Consider the following 23,383-nt stretch of genomic DNA (forward strand, 5'->3'; position numbering starts at 1 on the left):
TAAGTGACCAGTGAGTGAGAAGGGAAAGTAATTAGAAAAAACAACAACAACAACAAAAACCTTATCTCTCAGTTGTAGTACATTTAATCTAAAGCCCTAATATTGCCAATTTTTGTTAAAAGAGGGCAGATATAGAAGAAAGTCCATATTCATGCTATAGAAGAGTTGTTTAAGCAGAAGCAGACGGAGGAACCAGAAAATCTGATTCTAGGGTGTAGATTGAACTGAATTTTGCATAGCATTAAATGATTAAAAAATGTTAAACGAAAGTCAAAGTGTCAGAGATAATCTTTACACTGCTGTCCTCAGAACAGTCTAGAAAAATGGACTTTCTTTTCATGCTATTTTGAGGAACATTTTATTAAACCTCATCCAGAGCAATAGGAATGGGAATCTGAGAGTCATGTACAAAGAATGTTCTTTCTAGATTCTATCTCTCAAAATATTAGATTAATTCTTCGGGAATTATTCTTCATAACGCTCTAGGACATAGTAGAAGTTTACAGAACTAGGACCTAGAACTTTTTCAGTTTAAGCTCCTTCCAAGAGGAATCATTTATGGTTTAAAAGCAAACAAACACATACCTGTAAACTGGTCCTAACTGTTACAATTAGTTTAAGCCAAGAAGGAAACTTTCCGATCATTTTACTCAGAAACGATACAACTGTATCCCCATAATCCGGTTTGTGAAATTCTGCTTCATTTAATCCATCAATTAAAATGATGAAATCTTCATCTGGGATTTTTCTCTCTGAGATAGAAAGAAACACATTACTTAATAATTACCAAGTGGATAAATGAGTTCTTATTGGATCTTTGATCACATATTTCTTTGGAACAAAATATTAGAAAAGGCTTGTCATGTGTTTAGTGAATGCTCAGGGTACATCATTTATTCTAAGGGCATGGAAAAATTAACTTAGTAAATTCATCTTGCTTTTAATCAGGTATGAAGACTTTTGTCGCATATGAGTATACATATCATCATTTTCAGAAATCTCCATATTAATAGTTGTGAGACAGCCTGAGTATTGGAGTTAAGAAATTTTGCACATGGGAAGTCATTTTTCTCTTACACATGAAAAAGCTGAGTAGAATGTGTTCTGTTTTTTTTTTTTCCTATCTGACAGCATTAAAGAGAATAGTATCATATGTTCTTTTGGGAATGTCCCCAAAAAGGTTTATGTAAAGTCTAAAGCAGTACATAGGACTGCATGTGAATGTGAATGTGAATGTGTAGTGGGAAGGAAGAGACAGAGTAACAGAGAAAAGAAATCCCAGGCATCAGAGTTGAACCAGGTGGCTAGATCCCAACACCCTAGCAGCTTCCTAGACTATACCTAAAGCAGCTGCAATGAGACCAGTTCCTTGCATGATCTTCCCAAAGGGGGAGGAGTCAAGTGGGAAAGACAAACATCCGCTGTGTTTGTGTCCAGTTCTCTCTTGGACTCCACATGATCCTGCATTGACAAAATCAATTTAACTTTAGGGCTATGCTGACGAAGCAGCTGGGGAAGATTTCAGGCTTCTGCACTTGCTAAATGCTTATTGATTCTTGGTTCAACAATTAGAGATTCAAAAATTTCCATACTGAAAGAACATTTTAGTCTAAGTGAATTGTGAATAACAAGTAAAAGTTATTGGTTAGCAGGATCTCACAGGTTCTGAAAGGGGGAAAGCAAAGGGAAGAGGGCAAGCAGTCATCAGATACCTGGAGTGAGAAACAGGTTTTATCTGAGGAGGAAAAAGAAGATGAAGCTGAGGACAGAAGAAAATGTCTGTGGACTTGTGTACAAAATTGGCTCTTTTTGCCTTTGAAAGTCAAGACCAATTGAAACTGAATATACTATTTTGTTTCCATATTTGAAAATATACAGATCTTTTGCAATGATTAATAAGCCCTTATTATTTTTCCCCTAAAGCATAAACTTTGTAAAAGAGATTTAATTTCACTATCCAAATCGGTTCTCAAATTATGAAGTTTTAACAATTACTTTCATTTGCCAAGTTTTTAGGGAGTGAAATGAACTATGGATTCCAGCTCTATTAACAATCACTACTAATGGAGTGGTATTCTAGATGACAAAGCACTAAGAAAACATGAAATTCCTTCAGGGAGTGCAAAGTATTAAGGAAGAAAGAGGAGTTGCTCGGAACTAACTGGGATTTACCCAAACAACTCGGGGGGTGTTATGTTCTTGATTTTGAAGGCTCTGGCTCCCTTAAGCTTAACCATGCCTTTAATTTCCATAGAGGAATTTTCTAGTTGCATTCTGCCTGGCTAAGCACCATCAGCTAGTATCACTCACTGTGCTTGCTGGAGCTATCTATCCCTGTACCGGTTCAGGAGAGCCCACTGCAATATTTTTAAGCTCTGACTGTTAAACAGCTGGTAGCTTGGAATTGTCTATGGTAGGAATATTTACATAATGAAAATTGGCAAATATTATAAATCAGCCCTCCTCTCCCAGGTTGCTGTTAAAAATTTACCAGCACACCACTGTCCCCACCCTTCAATTACATCTCCTTTAATAACTTCAACCAGGTTCCTTCATAAGAAAGTCATGATCTTCCAGTAGACAAAACAGCTGATGATAATGCATCTGTTGGGATTTTCTTTGGGAATCATTGCAAACACATTCTCAAGCATGAAGATCAGTAATGTGTAGTAAATTATGGTCCAGACATTTTAATGAATGAATAATTCATTTGCTAATAAAATTACATTTTCATTTGCATAAATTCTTAGTAGAATTTATGAACGTGTATTTACAAGGGATTAAAAATAAGGATTTTAAAGGGCTTGGGAAACCTTTTTAGTGACTTGTCACCTAGAGCAGTGGCTCCTAAGCACCAGTCCATTTAAAGTTTTTAGTTAGTCCATGACAAAATAAGAAAATAGCAACGGCTCAGAATTTGTATGGATGTAGATATAAGCCCATGAGAAAAGTAGATAATACATTATTTTTTATTTTTAAAAGGGGGTACTTGCCTTCCCCCTTAATAAAGCTAATTTTATTCTTCTAAATTCTGGTTATTATTTTTTTTTGAGATTTCCACTGTTTTGAAGGAATTACTTACAAGTCACCTACTAATGTAGGTGTCAAAAAAAATTTCATCATTTAGGAAGTAAGGAGGGCATATTTACCTAAGGATATCATAATTTTTAGGATTCAGCACAATAAATGCAAATAATTTCCTAATGCTACTAATGCTGTAAAACAATGAGAACTGTTCTTGAAATAATTCATTTTCCTTTGCTAAATGATAAGGTTTCTCAATTATAAATTTAAGAGGTGAGATACTAATGTTCTTTAAATTTTGACTTTGAAATGCAACCAGCCTACAAGAATGCTTCAGTATGTTCACTCATTCAAATTTCTGTAGATATTTACAGTAGTACTTTAAATCAGTAGCTTAAAAAAATTTTACAAATAAAAATAAATTGGGGACTAACAAAGGATTGCTGCTTCATATTTTGCCATGTAAGAACATGTAAAATATAATTACCATCCACGATCACCACTATTTCATAGAATAAAAAGGATTTTAACATTAAAAAAGTAGGAGGGACATTATCTAATCTTTACATACATACATATGGAAAACTACATTGTATCTACATCCATACAAATTCTGAGCTGCTATTTTCTTATTTTGTCATGGACTAACTAAAAACTTTAAATGGACTGGTGCTTAGGAGCCACTGCTTTAGGTGATAAGTCACTAAAAAGGTTTCCCAAGCCCTTTAAAATCCTTATTTTTAATCCCTTGTAAATACACGTTCACCAGGGATTCCCCATGCCTCCACTTACATGTGTTCCTAACAAATATGTGAACTTTCTTCCTTAGTAGTTCCATTGTGAGACTCTACCTAGGTGCTTGAGAGAAATAAGAATTACAGAGACTGCCAGAGAAGAGATAGTAGCTAGTACTGAAGTCAGAACTGAATCTTGGTGCATGAGATTCTTTTACTGGTATATATAGGAATTGTTGAAATTGAAAAAGAAGACTCATATCAGACAATATCTTTGTTCTGAAAAGCTTCACATAATATCTGAGTTATCTTTCCTTCAGTGTGGTAACAAATTAGTGTCTCAGCTGAGCCTGGTGGCTCACACCTGTAATCCCAACACTTTGGGAGGCTCAGGTGGGAGGAAGGCTTGAGTCCAGGAGTTCCAGACCAGCCTGGGCAACATCGTGAGACACTATCTTTACAAAAAATAGAAAAAGGTTGGCCAAGTATGATGGTGCGCTTCTGTAGTCCTAGTTACTGAGGCAGGAGGATCGCTTGGGCTCAAGAGGTCAAGGCTGCAGTGAGCTATGATCTTGCCACTGTACTCCAACCTGGGTGACAAAGTGAGACCCTGTCCCAACAAAACAAAACAAAACAAAACAATTTGTGTCTCCTTTCATTTCATATTGGTAGCTAAAGCAAAAGTGTACTGAGAAACTTCAAAACTTTTTCACTTGTTTTATATGCGCATGTGGGTGTGCGTGTGTGTATGTATTTTAATCACTGTACTTGTGGAACTTTAAAGTACTGTGAAAAATACTGACTCATTTTTCAAAGAAAATACATAATTTGAAATCTAGCTTCTGACTCTAAAATGAAAGTGTTTTCCATTGAAAAAACTCCAGCTACCTTTAAAAAATAACTCTATATTAAAAATTATTGCAACAAAATTTATATACAGTGAATTACAAAGATCTTAACTATACACTTTGATAAGTTTTGACAGCTATATGTACTCATGTAAGCAACACTGTGATCAAATTTAGAACATTTCTATCCTTCCAGAAATTTCTGTTAGGTTCTCCTCCAGTCAGTCCTCAATAGGAAACCACTGTTCTGATTTCTATCACTGCAGACACTTTTCTTTTGCTTAACTGTTTCTGAGACTCTTCTACATTGAGTGTACTATTATTTTGTTCCTTTTTAATACTAAGAAGTATTCAATGGAATGAATGTACTATATTTATCTATTCTGTTGATGGACATCTGGGCTGTTTCCAGTTTTTGATGACTATGAATAAAGCTGCTAGAAACATTCTTGTACAAGTGTTTTGTAGACATATGTTTTCATTTCTCTTGGGTAAATACGTAGGAATGGAATTGCTTGGTCGTAAAGTAGATGTACATTTAACTTCATAAGAAACTGTTGGCTGGGTGTGGTGGCTCATGCCTATAATCCCAGCACTTTGCGAGGCTGAGGCGGGAAAACTGCTTGGGCCCAGAAGTATGAGACCAGCCTGGGCAACATGGCAAGACCCCCATCTCTTAAAAAAAAAATAGCCAGGTATGGTGGTGCATGCCTGTAGCCCCGGTTACTCAGAAGGCTGAGGTGGGAGGATTGCTTGAGCCGAGGGGGTCAAGGCTGTAGTGAGCTGTGATCATGCCACAGCACTTCAGCTTGGGCAACACAGTGAGAGACCTTGTCTCAAAAAAAAAGAAACTGACAAATAGTTCTCCAAAGTAGTAGCGCTACTGTATAGTCCCATCAGCAATGTATGAGAGTTCCAGTTGTTTCTCATCCTTACCAACATTGGATGTTCATTCTTTTAAATTTTAACCATTCTAATGGGTGTGAAGTGGTATTCTCATTGTAATTTTTAATTTGCATCTCCCTGATTACTCATGTTAAACGCTTCTTCATGTGCTTGTAGGCTGTTGACGTATCTTCTTTTGTAAAGTGTCTAAATCGTTTGTCCATTTAAAAACTGAACTGTTTGCATTCTACATGTATCGTAGATACAAGTGCTTTGTCTTTCACACACAGAAACATAGCGAATATTTCCTCCTCTTTGGTGACTTGCTTTTCCTTTTTCTTAGTGGTATTTTTTGTTGAGCAAATATTTTTAAGTTTGATGAAGTCTAATTTGTCATCATTTTTATATAATTAGTGATACTTCATGTCCTTACGAAATCTTCACCTATTCCAAGTTTGTGAAGATATTCTATGTTTCTTCTATTAGCTTTAGAGATAGAACTTTTCTATTTAGGTCTGTGATCCATCTCATATTAATTTTGGTGTATAGTGTGAAGGAAGGATTGAGATTCTTTCCCCTTTCCCAAACATTATCTAGTTGTTCCAGTACCATCTGATGACAAGAATTCTCTAATTGCCTTGGCACCTTAGAGAAGATCAATTGACTGCATATGTGGGTCTATTTCTGGATTCTCTATTCTGTTCCATTGATCTATTTTCTATCCTTGCATGAATACAATCCTGTCTGTGGAATTTTGGACCTGACTCAAGCTGGCTCATGAGAGCTGATTGCTAAATTTTTAAGCATCAAATCAGCCCCCCATCCCTGAGCCGGTTGTTAAACATTTACTAGCATATCACTGTCATGACTATTATAGTAATCTGCAATTCTGTATGTCTTGAAACCAGATCCTATCTTCCAACTTTCTTCTTCAAGAATGTTTTGGCTATTTTTGGTACTTTGCATTTCTAACAAGTTGTCTATTTTTACAGAAAAATTCTGCTGGGATTTTTTTTTTTTTTTTGAGACAGAGTTTTGCTCTTGTTGCCCAGGCTGGAGTGCAATGGCATGATCTCAGCTCACTGCAACCTCCACCTCCCAGGTTCAAGCGATTCTCCTGCCTCAGCCTCCCAAGTAGCTGGGATTACAGGCATGCGCCACCATGCCCGGCTAATTTTGTATTTTTAGTAGAGACAGGGTTTCTCCATGTTGGTCAGGCTGGTCTCGAACTCCCAACCTCAGGTGATCCACCTGCCTTGGCCTCCCAAAGTGTTGGGATTACAGGCATGAGCCACTGCAACCAGCCGGGATTATGTTTAATCTATAGAATAGTTTAAGGAAAAACTGACATCTTCCAATCCACATTTATGACATATCTCTTTCACTTACTAAGTTCTTTAATTTCACTGCAATATTTTTGCTGTGCTTTCACAATGTCTTACACATCTTTCGTACATTTATTTTTAAGTATTATATATTTTTTGGTGCCACTGAAAATCGTATTTATTCTACTTATTTGTTACTATATTGAATAGCAAGGGGTTACCTGAATGTCTGGGGCTGGGGGTTGGAAGTTGGAATCATTTGGAGGCTTATTCACGCGTATGTTTGGTGGCAGAGCAGGAATGAGCACTGGCACAGTCAACTAGACTCTCCCTGTGGTTTGTGCTTTGCAGCATGGTGAACTCAGGGCAGTCAGGCTTCATACATGGCAATACATGCCTCCCAAAGCAAGTGCTTTGGTGAACAAGATGGAAGCTGCATGGCTATTTATGACCTCCCTCAGTTGTCACATAGCATCACTTTGTAGTATTTTGTTGGCTGAAGTAGTTGCAAGCCTGCCCAATTACGAAGGGAGGGGACCCAGGTTGAACTATTAGTGGAAGTAATGTCTAATAATTTGTAGCCATGTTTTAAAACTGCCACGTAGTTTTAAAATTTCATTTTCAGTATTTTGTTGTTAGTATAGAAATATTTGTATATTAACTTTATAGCCTAAAGCTTTGTGCTTACTAGTTCTAGTCAGATTTTTTTTTTCTGGGTAGATTCCTTGGAGTTTTCTAAGGTAAACAATTATGTTGTCTGCAAATAAAGACAGTTTTACTTCTTCCTTTCCAATATTTATACTATTTGCATGCTTGTTTATTTTCTTATTGTACTAGCCTGGACCACCAGTGGAATGATGAATGTAAGTGGTGAGAGTGAGGGAACACTCTTGTCTTGCTCTTGACCTTAGGGGAAAAAAGCATTCAACATTTCACTACATGTATTTTTGGAGTTGTCATTTATCAGACAAAACTTCCTTCTACTCCTAGTTTGTGTAGTTTTTATCATTAATTGGTGTAGTTCAGAGGGACTGGTTTCATGGAAGAGAATTTTTCTGGGGTAGAGGGTGGAGAGGATGGTTTAGGGATGAAATTGTTCCACCTCAGATTATCAGGCATTAGATGAAGTGTGCAACCTAGATCCCTTGCACGCATAGTTCACAATAGAGTTCGTGCTCCCACGAGAATCTAATGCTGCAGCTGATCTGAAAGAAGGCGGAGCTCAGGTGGTACCCGTCGCTCCCCTCCTGCTGTGTGGCCTGGTTCGTAACAGGCCATGGACCTATATCCATCCATGCCCAGGGGTTGGGGACCCCGATGTAGTATTTTGTCGAATGCTTTTGTACATTTATTGAAATGATTATGTGGATGTTCTCCTTTATTCTGTTAATATGATGAATTACACTGATTAACTTTCTTTTTCCTTTTTGAGACCAGGTCTCATTCTGTTACCCAAGCTGGAGTGCAGTGGCATGATGTTGGTTTACTGCAGCCTTGACCTCCTGGGCTCAAGTGACCATCCTGCCTCAGCCTCCTGAGTAGCTGGGACTACAGCTGTGCACCACCATGCCTGCTGGTGTTGTCGTTGAGATGGGTACTTGCTATGTTGCCCAGGCTGGTCTTGAATCCTAGGCTCAAGTGATCCTCCTGCCTTGCAAAGCACTGGGATTACAGGCATGAGCCACCAAGCCTAGCCTAAATTCCTTTTATGTTCCAGTTACCGTACTAGCTGCTATGTCTTCAATGGTTATGCAGCTTTTATAGTTTAGCGGGATAAAAATATGCTAAACATTAAATAACTAGATAGTCATTAATTACATTGTTCTGCCTCAGCCTCCAGAGTAGTTGAGACTATAGCTACTTATCTCTTTAATTTGGTCTATTTTTGATTCACGAATTTTGAACCTCTGTTATTAGGTGCATACATCTAATACATCTTCCTGATGAATTGGCCCTTTTATGTTTATCAAATGCCTCTTTAGAAATACTTCTTGTCTTGAAGGCGACTCTGTCTGAGATTACTATAGTCACTCCAGCTTTCTTACACTCCATGTTTATACAGTCTCTATCCTTTTACTTTCAATCTGTGTCTTTATATTTAAAAAACTGCATATGGTTGAGTCTTGCTTTTTATCCAGTCTGACAGTTTTTACCTTTTAATATAAGTGTTTAGCCCATTTACATGTAATGTAATTGTTGATATTATTGCTTATACATCTACTATTTTGCTTGTTCTATCTCTAAAAAAGAATTCTTCTTTATTTCCTGAGTTCTTTTGGATCACTCTAATAAATTTTAGTATTTCCAGCTGGAAAATTGTGTTTCCAGCTATTGCTCATAATGGTGATTTAAGGGTGAGTTAAAAACATGGAAATAAGATGAAGTAATTAAATTCACTTAGAACAGTATTTATCAATAGAGATCGCTAAAGCTGGTTATGGAGACTAAATGAGAAGCAGATATATCTTGTAGCAAAACTATAAAACATATGAATTATAGTTGAGAATCCAGAGCTGACTGCAAGCATTTGGATAGTCTTTTTTTTTTTTCTGAGACGGAGTCTCACTCTGTTGCCTAGGCTGGAGTGCAGTGGCGCAATCTCGGCTCACTGCAAGCTCCGCCTCCCGGGTTAACGCCATTCTCCTGCCTCAGCCTCCCGAGTAGCTGAGACTACAGGTGCCCACCACCATGCCTGGCTAATTTTTTGTATTTTTAGTAGAGATGGGGATTCACTGTGTTAGCCAGGATGGTCTCGATCTCCTGACCTCGTGATCCACCTGCCTCGGCCTCCCAAAGTGCTGGGATGGATAGTCTTCTTGAACTGGCTGTAAGGTGTAGATCCTTGTATCACTGTGCTTCTTTCAAGGTACTCCTACATGTGAGCAGTTTCTATATTCATTTATCTGTTCAAAACGTATTTCCTAAAATGCCTACTATGTTCAAGGTGAGGTAACCACTGTGAAGGATAAAAGCTGAATTTTAACAAAGTTCCTAATTTCAATAACATACAATTTACTCAAAGGGATAAGTGCAAAAGTAATTCTTATAAACTGCAAAGTGTATCTGGCAAATGGTAAATATTTAATAAATGTTAATAATAAAATTTTAAATTCTTGTTATACATTATGTGTTATGTACCATAAATACATATATATATTTTGAAAAAAGATCTAATGTTATTTGGAAGGACATCATTTCTGACTGGAGGGGGGCAGGTAGATCAGCAGGTATTTCATGAATGAGGTAGCATTTAAGCTGGTCCTTGATAGATGGGAGGAATTCTGACAGAGATGTAAGAAGAAGGTATATCAAGAAAGAAAATAATGAGTAAATATATGGAGGTGGGAAAATCTAGGGGAGTATTTGAGGACTAGTGAATATTTTAGTTTACACATAAACACAGGGTTCCTAAGGATAACAGTGAATAATAAGGCTGAAAAGCAGGTTGGATGCTGGCCATTAAGCATCTTGAATGTCAGAACAAGGAACTGAAAGTTAATTCAGAAGGCAATAGGCAATCAGCGGATTATGAATTGGGGAATTATGTGATCAGAGAAGTGCTTTATAAAACTTTATCTGGAAGAAATATATAAAGTCTAGAAGACTGGAGAGACTGGGGAAGAACTTCTCCACCAGGTGTGCCATGAATGGTTTAGAAGTGTACTTAAAATTCAGCCCTCAGGACATCTGAGGCTTGGCAGAGCTGTCTCCTCAGGGCCAGTCATGCCCAGCAATGAGGAGTTATAAATTTTTATCCCAGTATGCTATACAAAGTTTTATTATTTTGTAAGTGTGTCATGACGTGGAAAAAGCACTAAACTAGAGAACCAGGAAAGACCAGGATGAGGTAATTATAGATATGATGTTATGGGCAGATGAACAGTCCTTGTGGTAATGATGCTAGAAACAATTGAGCCAAATGGGTGTGAGAAACATGATGAAGGCAGAATTAACAGGTTTTAGAGATTGACTGAATGTCCAGGAAATAGGCTTAAAAATACTTGTGGAGAAACGGCAACATTTAAAAAGGTAACAGGTAGCAAAGATAGTGACAGAGGTCATCAGAGTAGAGGAGAAAGAGAAATTCTGATATCCAAGTAACCAGCATGGAAGCTGAAACAACTAAAGATGATGGCCAGGAGAAATTATAAACCATCTTTCCTTATTAGTACCTCCAAAGCCCTTGAGAAAGGTGTCTAAGTCTCTCAGGAATAAACAGGATTGCTCAGGAATTTTATGCATACCCACATCCTTTTCTTTGGCTTCTGGCACTAACAAAACATTGTTAAGGGTATGGGGCAGGAAGACTTAAGGAGGCATGTACCATTTTCAAGGAAATGGTTGCACTTAGGCCACTGCTAACACTAGAATTGCAGAGGAAAAAGGGAGGAAAGGCATGAGCATGAGTGAGAGATGGATCTCATTTAATTTTTTTCACTTTAAAAAAATAACAACTCTCCTATGATACAATTTATGTGCCGTAAAATACCCTTATGCCCCTTAAGTAGATTTTAAAGTGTACAGTTAAATGATTTCTGGTTTATACAGAGAACTGTGCAACCATGGATGCCATTCCACTTCACATGAACTGATGGGGTAATAAAATACATTTTTTATTAATACTACATATTACAGGGGAGATTTCTAATCATAGAAACTTCCCAACACTGCATTGGAGCCACAAATTTACTGACTTATTTAAACTTCACAGAAAGGACTGAAAGCTCTACTATCTTCAGGACAAGGAAAAGGCATTCTATTTGGAAATAAGAATGAGAATTTTTATAAAGAAAAGAGAAAGTAGTAGTTACTGCTGGATTTTTTTTTTTTTTTTGCAAGCAAAAGCTCTGTTAACTGTATCCTACAGGATATCCAGCTATGGAACATTTAGTTTTGGCAATGTGATAAAATTAATCATTTTTATAGTATGACCTGGGTGACCTTGGGCTCTAAACCTCCATCTTTCCCCTCCATTGGGCCTTATCTGTACCTTTATGGAGATTTTCTAGTGGCTCCAGGACTCCCCTCCGGAAGGAGGCCATGGGGTCTTGAACACAGGACCGAAGGCTCAGCATGCTCTGCAGGTGAGGTTCCCGAAGAAGCTGCTCCCGATAGGCTGTCAGCTGAGGTGAGCGGCAGAGCAAGGCAGCAACATTGTGGACAAATTCCGGCACCAAGCAAGTGTAGGCATTATCTGCTTGACAATAGTGATAGGCAACCACCTGCAAAAGAAAGATGAGAATGCAAACAGGATTATCAGTAGTAAGAGCAATAGCTATGATTATCAGCTATTGAGTGATTATACTAGAAATCACTTAGTATCTCAGTATTACGTAATACTTTTTTGTCTCTTCATTCCTCAACTTTTCCAAGTAAACATAAAAGCTGCTAACTCAGAAAATGTCTGATTTATGTAAGATCAGAAATTTGATACATTACTTCTATTGTATGCATATGATATCATAACCCAGAATAAAATTTGTAAATAAAAATGGAGTTTTCCTCTGGATTATAAGAAATAGGAAGCAAGTCTGAAAATAAAGACTTACATTGATATCACTAACATCTGTTCAGCATGGAGCAGTATAGGAAAGAGTCTAATCTTTAAACAAAGCATGAGGAATAAAATAATCCAAGAAAAATCATGTTAGTCTCAACAAACACATATACTTCTATCAATTTTTGGATTACAGGTGTGTTATAAACTAAGTCTTATAAAACTAAAGTAATTCAGATTTTAAAATTAGCATTAAGTGTTTTCTGAGCACCCAGGCAGAGACAGAAAAAGAGTATCAGAATTAGATAAAAGGAAGAAGGAAAGGAGTGAGATTTTTGTTAGATGTAGGTCTTAAAATCAAAGAACATGGAAAATTGATAAGCATTAATACCATCCAGGGTCTGGGCTGACTGGCTAGGACCTGGAGTTCTAGGGTCTGTTTTTTGTTTGTTAGAATCTGCGCAGCACTCACCCCAGGTCTTCTGGCTGTTCTCTTTGCCTCCAGGGCAAGTACAAAGGGAATTTTAATCTGGACCACTTTTCTGGCTCATTACTACCCAGAAAAGGGATTGGATTGTGTAGAAAATACCAAACTGGAAGGGGGAGATTTAGCTTGAATGTAGAGAAAGCACTCAGCATGGTGCTCAGCACCTAGTAAATCATAGCAATGTCAGCTGATGCTGCCATTATCATCACCATCTTCATCCTCCTTACTGCCATCATTCTTAAGGATCTGTATACTGTCTTTTTCAGCTACTAGCTTTGTGCCTATATACCAGCAACTGAAATCTGTCCTGGGGCACTCATAGACATATGAATTCCAGCTCTTCAGGCTTCTCTTAGAGAACACCATCTCTAACTCATCAGGCATCTGCCAGTCATCTACTAAAGAGCTCTGCTTTGAAAAAGACTCCTCATGTACTGGTATGGTCATCCTAGTTCTTTTAACACATGTTGGAAATGTCGATATTTTTTAAACACCTGAAATCCTTCTCATTAAACATAAAAAACCCCCAAACAATACAGGAAATGTTACTACATATACAAAGCTGAAGAGAGGAATCGCCTGTGAGTGAAGCAATGAAGTCTGAGCACAATATGGAAAGTGGAAATCAGAGGTGGTATTTTAAAAATCTCCACTTTTCTTCAGATAGACTGGTGATTATTTTACCTATTGTATTTTACCTACCTTAAACACAATGTAAGGAACCTAAAGAGAAAACCTGTCAGCAACTGATCTGTCCTCTCAATGAGCAGTGAATGCCAGTGGTTAGGTCTACATGGGTACAAATCTCCACTGGACAAAAAGCAAACAGCAAACCTCTACATCAATATAAACTTTCATCATATTTCACTTCAATTGATTCCACATGTTGAGGCTAAGCACAGCTGAGAAAATCAGCTGCAACATCCTAAAGTAAGAAGATATCATTTTAAAGATAAAAATTGTGATATTTAGAAAAAGGATTATTTTACTGATTTTATTAAAAAAAAAAAAAACCCATCTGTGCTCTTGGCTGAATGTTTCATCTAAAAGACAATACTGAAGTTGCACCTTCTGTGCTGGTGAGGTTGCGGAGAAAAAGGAATGCTTATATAGTTGGTGGGAGTGTAAATTAGTTCAATCATTGTTGAAAAGTGTAGCGATTCCTCAAAGACCTAAAAACAGAACTACCATTCAACTCAGCAATCCCATTACTGGGTATAAATCCAAAGAAATACAAATCGTTCTATCATACAGACACATGCACACATATGTTCACTGCAGCACTATTCACAATAGCAAAGACATGGAATCAACCTCAATGCCCATCAATGGCAGACTGGATAAAAACAATGTGGTACATATACACCATGGAATACTATGCAGCTGTACAAGAGAATGAGATCATGTCCTCCTCTGGAACATGGATGGAGCTGGAGGCCACTATCTTTAGCAAACTAATGCAAGAACAGAAAACCAAATACTGCATGTTCTCACTTATAAGTGAGAGCTAAAAGATGAGAACACATGGACACATAGAGGGAAACAACTGGGGCGTACTGGAGGGCGGAGAGTGGGAGGAGGGAGAGGATCAGTAAAAATAACTAATGGGTACTAGGCTTAATGCCCAGGTGATGAAATACTCTGTATAACAAACCCCTGTGACACGAGTTTACCTATATAATAAACGCGCACGTGTGCTTCTGACTTTAAAAAAAAAGAATAAAGAAAAAAAAAGATTGGAAAGAAGCCAAAGATGCCCACTTTCACCACTACTATCCAATATAGTATGAGTGATTCTGGGTAGCACTATAAATAAAAAGAAAAGAAATAGGAAGAGCAGAGACTCAAATGGAAAAGATAGTTTTTATTATTAAAATATATAGTTATCTATATGGAGAAAAGCAAGCTATTAGAATTAATAGAGTTCAAGATTTTTGGTACAAGATTATCTTGTAAAAATTAATAACATTTTTGACTCCAGCAATAACTACTTAGAATTATAGTAAAAAATGATATCCACAAAGGTATGAGGGAGAAAATTTAACTAAGAATATTAAAAATAAATAAAGTTGCACCTCTGTGGCTGCCTCTCTTTTAATTTTTAGATATTTCTTTGGCATTCCAAATATAAAGTCTTGATGCATTTGCAGAATTCAGGCAACATCTTCATTAGATTTGCACTGTGGCTCAAAATAGATTATTTACTAGACATTTTAAAGTAGCTACGTAGTAGGTATATATACATACAATCTGTCAAAAACATGTTATTTCCTCGAAATTTTCTATTATTATTATGTATAAATTTCCCTCTGTATAAAAATAGAAAACAAGCCTGAAAATGTAGATTTTTTCCCCTTCAGTTTCTCATTAGTACCAGCGCTTGGTAAGAGATACTAGATCACTCCCTACACCTTTGAGAAAGTCATCATACATAGTCACTATTATTACAACTCCTTGGGAATGGTTCAGGATTAGTCTACTCATAATAAATCAGCAGGTAAAACCTTTGTCCTTGGTGAATTCTTGTCTCTCAAAGTAACTTGTTTAAATTTCATTTTTTAGCTATGTCTTTCTTACATTATTTTTTTCATTTCAAGTTTTCCTTCTGTTAAATTCCTAAACTTTTTCTTAAAACAATTTCATCCACAGCATATCTGATATGAGCAGAGTTGCATTATTTCTTTGGAGGAAGATAGCATGTAAGTTTTAGGTTACTCTTGTGAGAGAAGAAAGAAAAGGGCAGGCCGGTGGGCTATCTACAGAAAGAAAAGACTAGAGGTCAATACAGCCTTGTGTATAAAATCTCAATTTAATGCTGTATATAAAAAAATGATAAAACTTGTCATAAGCTTCATCAAAGGGACTGAGTGGCAGCAAAAATGTCACGTTTGTGTTGAGTCACAGGCCTTCACTCTCCATAGACCACTTTCTACTTCAAATGAAGGATTAGTGACAGAATTAAGCTAATCTCACATAAAGTAAAGGCAGCTTTGAATATCTGAAATTTGTTTGGAAATAAAATTCTGATTTCCATACTGACTGGCATTTGTATCACTTAAACTAATATTGCGACTGCCCTTCCCCAGGTCAGCTGTCACACGCTTACTCTCCATGTTCCTTTTCATTACTCCTTCTGTGAATGTCTTCTTCCTCACTACCACCCGATTGATTTCCTAATCAGCAAAACCCTTCCAACTCTAAAGTTTGATTTTTAATATTTTTGGGACTTGGTGGCTCACCATAAATAACAACTCTCTCTTCCTTTTCTCTTAGTCCCTCAATTCTGATTCTAATCCTCATGCTGGGACTAGATGCTAAGAATAGATCCCAGGCTAGAGTTCTGCCTCAGTAATTTTCCAGCTTGGAGCCCTACCATTTTTTTTTTTTTTTTTTGGCAGTAGAACTTTTATTTATTTTTTAATTTTTTACTTTGAACTAACTTTAGACTTACAGAAATGTTGCAAAAGTAGTACACAGAGTTTCTATTTATCTCTCATCCAGCTTCCCTTATTATTAACATCTTACATAACCATAGCAAAATTATCAAAACCAGGAAATTAACATTGGCAATACTATTACCTATAGACATTATTCAAATTTTACAGTTTTTCCACTGTCTTTTCCTGTTCCTAGATTCTATCCAGGACCCCATAGTGTATTTAGTTATTTTTATTTAGTTTTCTGGAGTCTGTAAGAGATCCTTAGTCTTTGTCTTCTATTTTCCTTGACACCTTTTTTTTTTTTTTTTTTTTTTTTGAGAAAGAGTCTCGCACTGTTGCCTGGGCTAGAGTGCAATGGTGTGATCTCGGCTCACTGCAACCTCCGCCTCCCAGGTTCACCTGATTCTCCTTTCTCAACCTCCTGAGTAGCTGGGATTACAGGTGCACACCACCATGCCTGGTTAATTTTTGTGTATTTTTAGTAGAGATGGGGTTTCACTATATTGGCCAGGCTGGTCTCGAACTCCTGACCTTGTGATCTGCCCACCTCGGCCTCCTAAAGTGTTGGGATTACAGGCATGAGCCACCGTGCCCGGCCATCTTGACACTTCTGAAGGGTACTCATCAGTTATTTTGTTGAATGACTCTCAATTTGGGTTTGTCTGATGTTTTCTCATGATGTAACTGAGAGTTTTCGTCAAGAATACCAGAAAAACAGTGTTTTATCCCTCTTTGTGGATCATATCACAGGGTTCATGATAGTGACGTGTTTTTTACTGGTGACAGAGTTTGGATATTTGTCCCTGCCCAAATCTCAGACTGAAATGTAATTCTCAATGCTGGAGATGCAGCCTCTCGGAGGGAGGTGTTTGGGTCATGGGGCAGATCCCTCAAGGCTTGGTGCTGTCCTCACCACAGTGAGTGAGTTCTCACAAGATCTGGTCATTTAAAAGTGTGTAGCACCTCCCCAACCCACCTCCTGCTCTGGCCATGTGATGTGCCTGCTAGCATCTCACCTTCCACCATGAATGAAAGCTCCCCAAGGCCTCCTCAGAAGCTGGGCACATGCCAGTGCCATGCTCATACAGCCTGCAGGACTATTCAATCAAACCTCTTTTCTTTAGAAATTACCCAGTCTCAGGTATTTTTTTTTTTTTTTAATCATTTTTTTTTTTTTTATTATACTTTAGGGTTTTAGGGTACATGTGCACAATGTGCAGGTTTGTTACATATGTATCCATGTGCCATGTTGATTTCCTGCACCCATTAACTCGTCATTTAGCATTAGGTGTATCTCCTAATGCTGTCCCTCCCCCCTCCCCCCACCCCACAACAGTCCCCGGAGTGTGATGTTCCCCTTCCTGTGTCCATGAGTTCTCATTGTTCAATTCCCACCTATGAGTGAGAACATGCGGTGTTTGGTTTTTTGTCCTTGCGATAGTTTACTGAGAATGATGTTTTCCAGTTTCATCCATGTCCCTACAAAGGACACGAACTCATCATTTTTTATGGCTGCATAGTATTCCATGGTGTATATGTGCCACATTTTCTTAATCCAGTCTATCGTTGTCGGACATTTGGGTTGGTTCCAACTCTTTGCTATTGTGAATAGTGCTGCAATAAACATACGTGTGCATGTGTCTTTATAGCAGCATGATTTATAGTCCTTTGGGTATATACCCAGTAATGGGATGGCTGGGTCAAATGGTATTTCTAGTTCGAGATCCCTGAGGAATCGCCACACTGACTTCCACAATGGTTGAACTAGTTTACAGTCCCACCAACAGTGTAAAAGTGTTCCTATTTCTCCACATCCTCTCCAGCACCTATTGTTTCCTGATTTTTTAATGATGGCCATTCTAACTGGTGTGAGATGGTATCTCACTGTGGTTTTGATTTGCATTTCTCTGATGGCCAGTGATGATGAGCATTTCTTCATGTGTTTTTTGGCTGCATAAATGTCTTCTTTTGAGAAGTGTCTGTTCATGTCCTCTGCCCACTTTTTCATGGGGTTGTTTGTTTTTTTCTTGTAAATTTGTTTGAGTTCATTGTAGATTCTGGATATTAGCCCTTTGTCAGATGAGTAGGTTGCAAAAATTTTCTCCCATTCTGTAGGTTGCCTGTTCACTCTGATGATAGTTTCTTTTGCTGTGCAGAAGCTCTTTAGTTTAATGAGATCCCATTTGTCGATTTTTGCTTTTGTTGCCATTGCTTTTGGTGTTTTAGACATGAAGTCCTTGCCCACGCCTATGTCCTGAATGGTATTGCCTAGGTTTTCTTGTAGGATTTTAATGGTTTTAGGTCTAACATATAAGACTTTAATCCATCTTGAATTAATTTTTGTATAAGGTGTAAGGAAGGGATCCAGTTGCAGCTTTCTACATATGGCTAGCCAGTTTTCCCAGCACCATTTATTAAATAGGGAATCCTTTCCCCATTTCTTGTTTTTGTCAGGTTTGTCAAAGATCAGATAGTTGTAGCTATGCGGCGTCATTTCTGAGGGCTCTGTTCTGTTCCATTGATCTATGTCTCTGTTGTGGTACCAGTACCATGCTGTTTTGGTTACTGTAGCCTTGTAGTATAGTTTAAAGTCAGGTAGCGTGATGCCTCCAGCTTTGTTCTTTTGGCTTAGGATTGACTTGGCGATGCGGGCTCTTTTTTGGTTCCATATGAACTTTAAAGTAGTTTTTTCCAATTCTGTGAAGAAAGTCATTGGTAGCTTGATGGGGATGGCATTGAATCTATAAATTACCTTGGGCAGTATGGCCATTTTCACGATATTGATTCTTCCAACCCATGAGCATGGAATGTTCTTCCATTTGTTTGTATCCTCTTTTATTTCATTGAGCAGTGGTTTGTAGTTCTCCTTGAAGAGGTCCTTCACATCCCTTGTAAGTTGGATTCCTAGGTATTTTATTCTCTTTGAAGCAATTGTGAATGGGAGTTCACTCATGATTTGGCTCTCTGTTTGTCTGTTATTGGTGTACAAGAATGCTTGTGATTTTTGTACATTAATTTTGTATCCTGAGACTTTGCTGAAGTTGCTAATCAGCTTAAGGAGATTTTGGGCTGAGACAATGGGGTTTTCTAGATATACAATCATGTCATCTGCAAACAGGGACAATTTGACTTCCTCTTTTCCTAGTTGAATACCCTTTATTTCCTTCTCCTGCCTGATTGCTCTGGCCAGAACTTCCAGCACTATGTTGAATAGGAGCGGTGAGAGAGGGCATCCCTGTCTTGTGCCAGTTTTCAGAGGGAATGCTTCCAGTTTTTGCCCATTCAGTATGATATTGGCTGTGGGTTTGTCATAGATAGCTCTTATTATCTTGAGATACGTCCCATCAATACCTAATTTATTGAGAGTTTTTAGCATGAAGGGTTGTTGAATTTTGTCAAAGGCCTTTTCTGCATCTATTGAGATAATCATGTGGTTTTTGTCTTTGGTTCTGTTTATATGCTGGATTACATTTATTGATTTGCGTATGTTGAACCAGCCTTGCATCCCAGGGATGAAGCCCACTTGATCATGGTGGATAAGCTTTTTGATGTGCTGCTGGATTCGGTTTGCCAGTATTTTATTGAGGATTTTTGCATCAATGTTCATCAAGGATATTGGTCTGAAATTCTCTTTTTTGGTTATGTCTCTGCCAGGTTTTGGTATCAGGACGATGCTGGCTTCATAAAATGTGTTAGGGAGGATTCCCTCTTTTTCTATCGATTGGAATAGTTTCAGAAGGAATGGTACCAGTTCCTCCTTGTACCTCTGGTAGAATTCAGCTGTGAATCCATCAGGTCCTGGACTCTTTTTGGTTGGTAAGCTATTGATTATTGCCACAATTTCAGAACCTGTTATTGGTCTATTCAGAGACTCAACTTCTTCCTGGTTTAGTCTTGGGAGGGTGTATTTGTCAAGGAATTTATCCATTTCTTCTAGATTTTCTAGTTTATTTGCATAGAGGTGTTTGTAGTATTCTCTGATGGTAGATTGTATTTCTGTGGGATCGGTGGTGATATCCCCTTTTTCGTTTTTTATTGCATCTATTTGATTCTTCTCTCTTTTCTTCTTTACTAGTCTTGCTAGCGGTCCATCAATTTTGTTGATCTTTTCAAAAAACCAGCTCCTGGATTCATTAATTTTTTGAAGGGTTTTTTGTGTCTCTATTTCCTTCAGTTCTGCTCTGATTTTAGTTATTTCTAGCCTTCTGCTAGCTTTTGAATGTGTTTGCTCTTGCTTTTCTAGTTCTTTTAATTGTGATGTTAGGGTGTCAATTTTGGATCTTTCCTGCTTTCTCTTGTGGGCATTTAGTGCTATAAATTTCCCTCTACACACTGCTTTGAATGTGTCCCAGAGATTCTGGTATGTTGTATCTTTGTTCTCGTTGGTTTCAAAGAACATCTTTATTTCTGCCTTCATTTCATTATGTACCCAATAGTCATTCAGGAGCAGGTTGTTCAGTTTCCATGTAGTTGAGCGGTTTTGAGTGAGTTTCTTAATCCTGAGTTCTAGTTTGATTGCACTGTGGTCTGAGAGACAGTTTGTTATAATTTCTGTTCTTTTACATTTGCTGAGGAGAGCTTTACTTCCAACTATGTGGTCAATTTTGGAATAGGTGTGGTGTGGTGCTGAAAAAAATGTATATTCTGTTGACTTGGGGTGGAGAGTTCTGTAGATGTCTATTAGGTCCACTTTATGTAGAGCTGAGTTCAATTCCTGGATATCCTTGTTAACTTTCTGTCTCGTTGATCTGTCTAATGTTGACAGTGGGGTGTTAAAATCTCCCATTATTATTGTGTGGGAGTTTAAGTCCCTTTGTAGGTCACTGAGGACTTGCTTTATGAATCTGGGTGCTCCTGTGTTGGGTGCATATATATTTAGGATAGTTAGCTCTTCTTGTTGAATTGATCCCTTTACCATTATGTAATGGCCTTCTTTGTCTCTTTTGATCTTTGTTGGTTTAAAGTCTATTTTATCAGAGACTAGGATTGCAACCCCTGCCTTTTTTTGTTTTCCAGTTGCTTGATAGATCTTCCTCCATCCCTTTATTTTGAGTCTATGTGTGTCTCTGCACGTGAGATGGGTTTCCTGAATACAGCACACTGATGGGTCCTGACTCCTTATCCAGTTTGCCAGTCTGTGTCTTTTGATTGGAGCATTTAGCCCATTTACATTTAACGTTAATATTGTTATGTGTGAATCTGATCCTGTCATTATGATGTTAGTTGGTTATTTTGCTAGTTAGTTGCTATTGTTTCTTCCTAGCCTCGATGGTCTTTACAATTTGGCATGTTTTTGCAGTGGCTGGTACCGGTTGTTCCTTTCTATGTTTAGTGCTTCCTTCAGGAGCTCTTTTAGGGCAGGCCTGGTGGTGACAAAATCACTCAGCGTTTGCTTGTCTGTAAAGTATTTTATTTCTCCTTCACTTATGAAGCTTAGTTTGGCGGGATAGCAAATTCTGGGTTGAAAATTCTTTTCTTTAAGAATGTTGAATATCGGCCCCCACTCTCTTCTGGCTTGTAGAGTTTCTGCTGAGATCAGCTGTTAGTCTGATGGGCTTCCCTTTGTGGGTAACCCGTCCTTTCTCTCTGGCTGCCCTTAACATTTTTTCCTTCATTTCAACTTTGGTGAATCTGACAATTATGTGTCTTGGAGTTGCCCTTCTCGAGGAGTATCTTTGTGGCGTTCTCTGTATTTCCTGAATCTGAATGCTGGCCTGCCTTGCTAGATTGGGGAAGTTCTCCTGGATAATATCTTGCAGAGTGTTTTCCAACTTGGTTCCATTCTCCCCATCATTTTCAGGTACACCAATCAGACGTAGGTTTGGTCTTTTCACATAGTCCCAAATTTCTTGGAGGCTTTGTTCATTTCTTTTTATTCTTTTTTCTCTAAACTTCCCTTCTCTCTTCATTTCATTCATTTCATCTTCCATCAGTGATACCCTTTCTTCCAGTTGATCGCATCTGCTACTGAGGCTTCTGCAATCTTCGCGTAGTTCTCGAAACTTGGCTTTCAGCTCCATCAGCTCCTTTAAGCCCTTCTCTCCATTGGTTATTCTAGTTATCCATTCTTCTAATATTTTTTCAAAGTTTTTAACTTCTTTGCTATTGTTTTGAATTTCCTCTCGTAGCTCAGAGTAGTTTGATCGTCTGAAGCCTTCTTCTCTCAACTCATCAAAGTCATCCTCCATCCAGCTTTGTTCCGTTGCTGGTGAGGAACTGCGTTCCTTTGGAGGAGGAGAGGTGCTCTGTTTTTTAGAGTTTCCAGTTTTTTTGTTCTGTTTTTTCCCCATCTTTGTGGTTTTATCTGCTTTTGGTCTTTGATGATGGTGATGTACAGATGGGTTTTTGGTGTGGATGTCCTTTCTGTTTGTTAGTTTTCCTTCTACCAGACAGGACCCTCAGCTGCAGGTCTGTTGGAGTTTACTAGAGGTCCACTCCAGACCCTGTTTGGCTGGGTGTCAGCAGTGGTGGCTGCAGAACAGCGGATTTTCGTGAGACCACAAATTCAGCTGTCTGATAGTTCGTCTGAAAGTTTTGTCTCAGAGGAGTACCCGGTTGAATGAGGTGTCAGTCTGTCCCTACTGGTGGGGTGCCTCCCAGTTAGGCTGCTCAGGGGTGAGGGACCCACTTTAGGAGGCAGTCTGTCCGTTCTCAGATCTCCAGCTGCGTGCTGGGAGAACCACCACTCTCTTCAAAGCTGTCAGTCAGACAGGGACCTTTAAGTCTGTGGAGGTTTTTGCTGAGTTTTTGTTTGTCTGTGCCCTGCCCCCAGAGGTGGAGCCTATAGAGGCAGGCAGGCCTCCTTGAGCTGTGGTGGGCTCCACCCAGTTCGAGCTTCCTGGCTGCTTTGTTTACCTAAGCAAGCCTGGGCAATGGCGGGCGCCCCTCCCCCAGCCTCGCTGCCGCCTTGCAGCTTGATCTCAGACTGCTGTGCTAGCAATCAGCGAGACTCCGTGGGCACAGGACCCTCCGAGCCAGGTGCGGGACACAATCTCCTAGTGTGCCGTTTTCCAGGCCCGTTGGAAAAGCGCAGTATTGGGGTGGGACTGACCCGATATTCCAGGTGCCGTGTGTTTCCCCTTTCTTTGACTAGGAAAGGGAACTCCCTGACCCCTTGAGTTTCCCGAGTGAGGTAATGCCTCG

General features: G+C 38.5%; 1 protein-coding gene across 9 annotated transcripts in view; it reads right to left on the reverse strand.

The window, feature by feature from the left end:
- Positions 1–23,383, reverse strand: part of TANC2 (tetratricopeptide repeat, ankyrin repeat and coiled-coil containing 2) — a 486,082-nt gene that overhangs the window by 76,319 nt on the left and 386,380 nt on the right. For all 9 annotated transcript variants that reach the window (XM_058432006.1, XM_058432005.1, XM_032138883.2 and 6 more), the window contains 2 exons: positions 11,807–12,038; positions 586–752 (listed from right to left, as the gene is read on the reverse strand). In XM_058432006.1, the coding sequence (XP_058287989.1) occupies positions 586–752; positions 11,807–12,038 (399 nt within the window). The remainder of the gene's footprint in view (positions 1–585; positions 753–11,806; positions 12,039–23,383) is intronic.

The sequence above is a fragment of the Hylobates moloch genome, unplaced genomic scaffold, assembly GCF_009828535.3.
Source record: "Hylobates moloch isolate HMO894 unplaced genomic scaffold, HMol_V3 SCAFFOLD_19, whole genome shotgun sequence".
In the NCBI taxonomy this organism is placed as follows: domain Eukaryota; kingdom Metazoa; phylum Chordata; class Mammalia; order Primates; family Hylobatidae; genus Hylobates; species Hylobates moloch.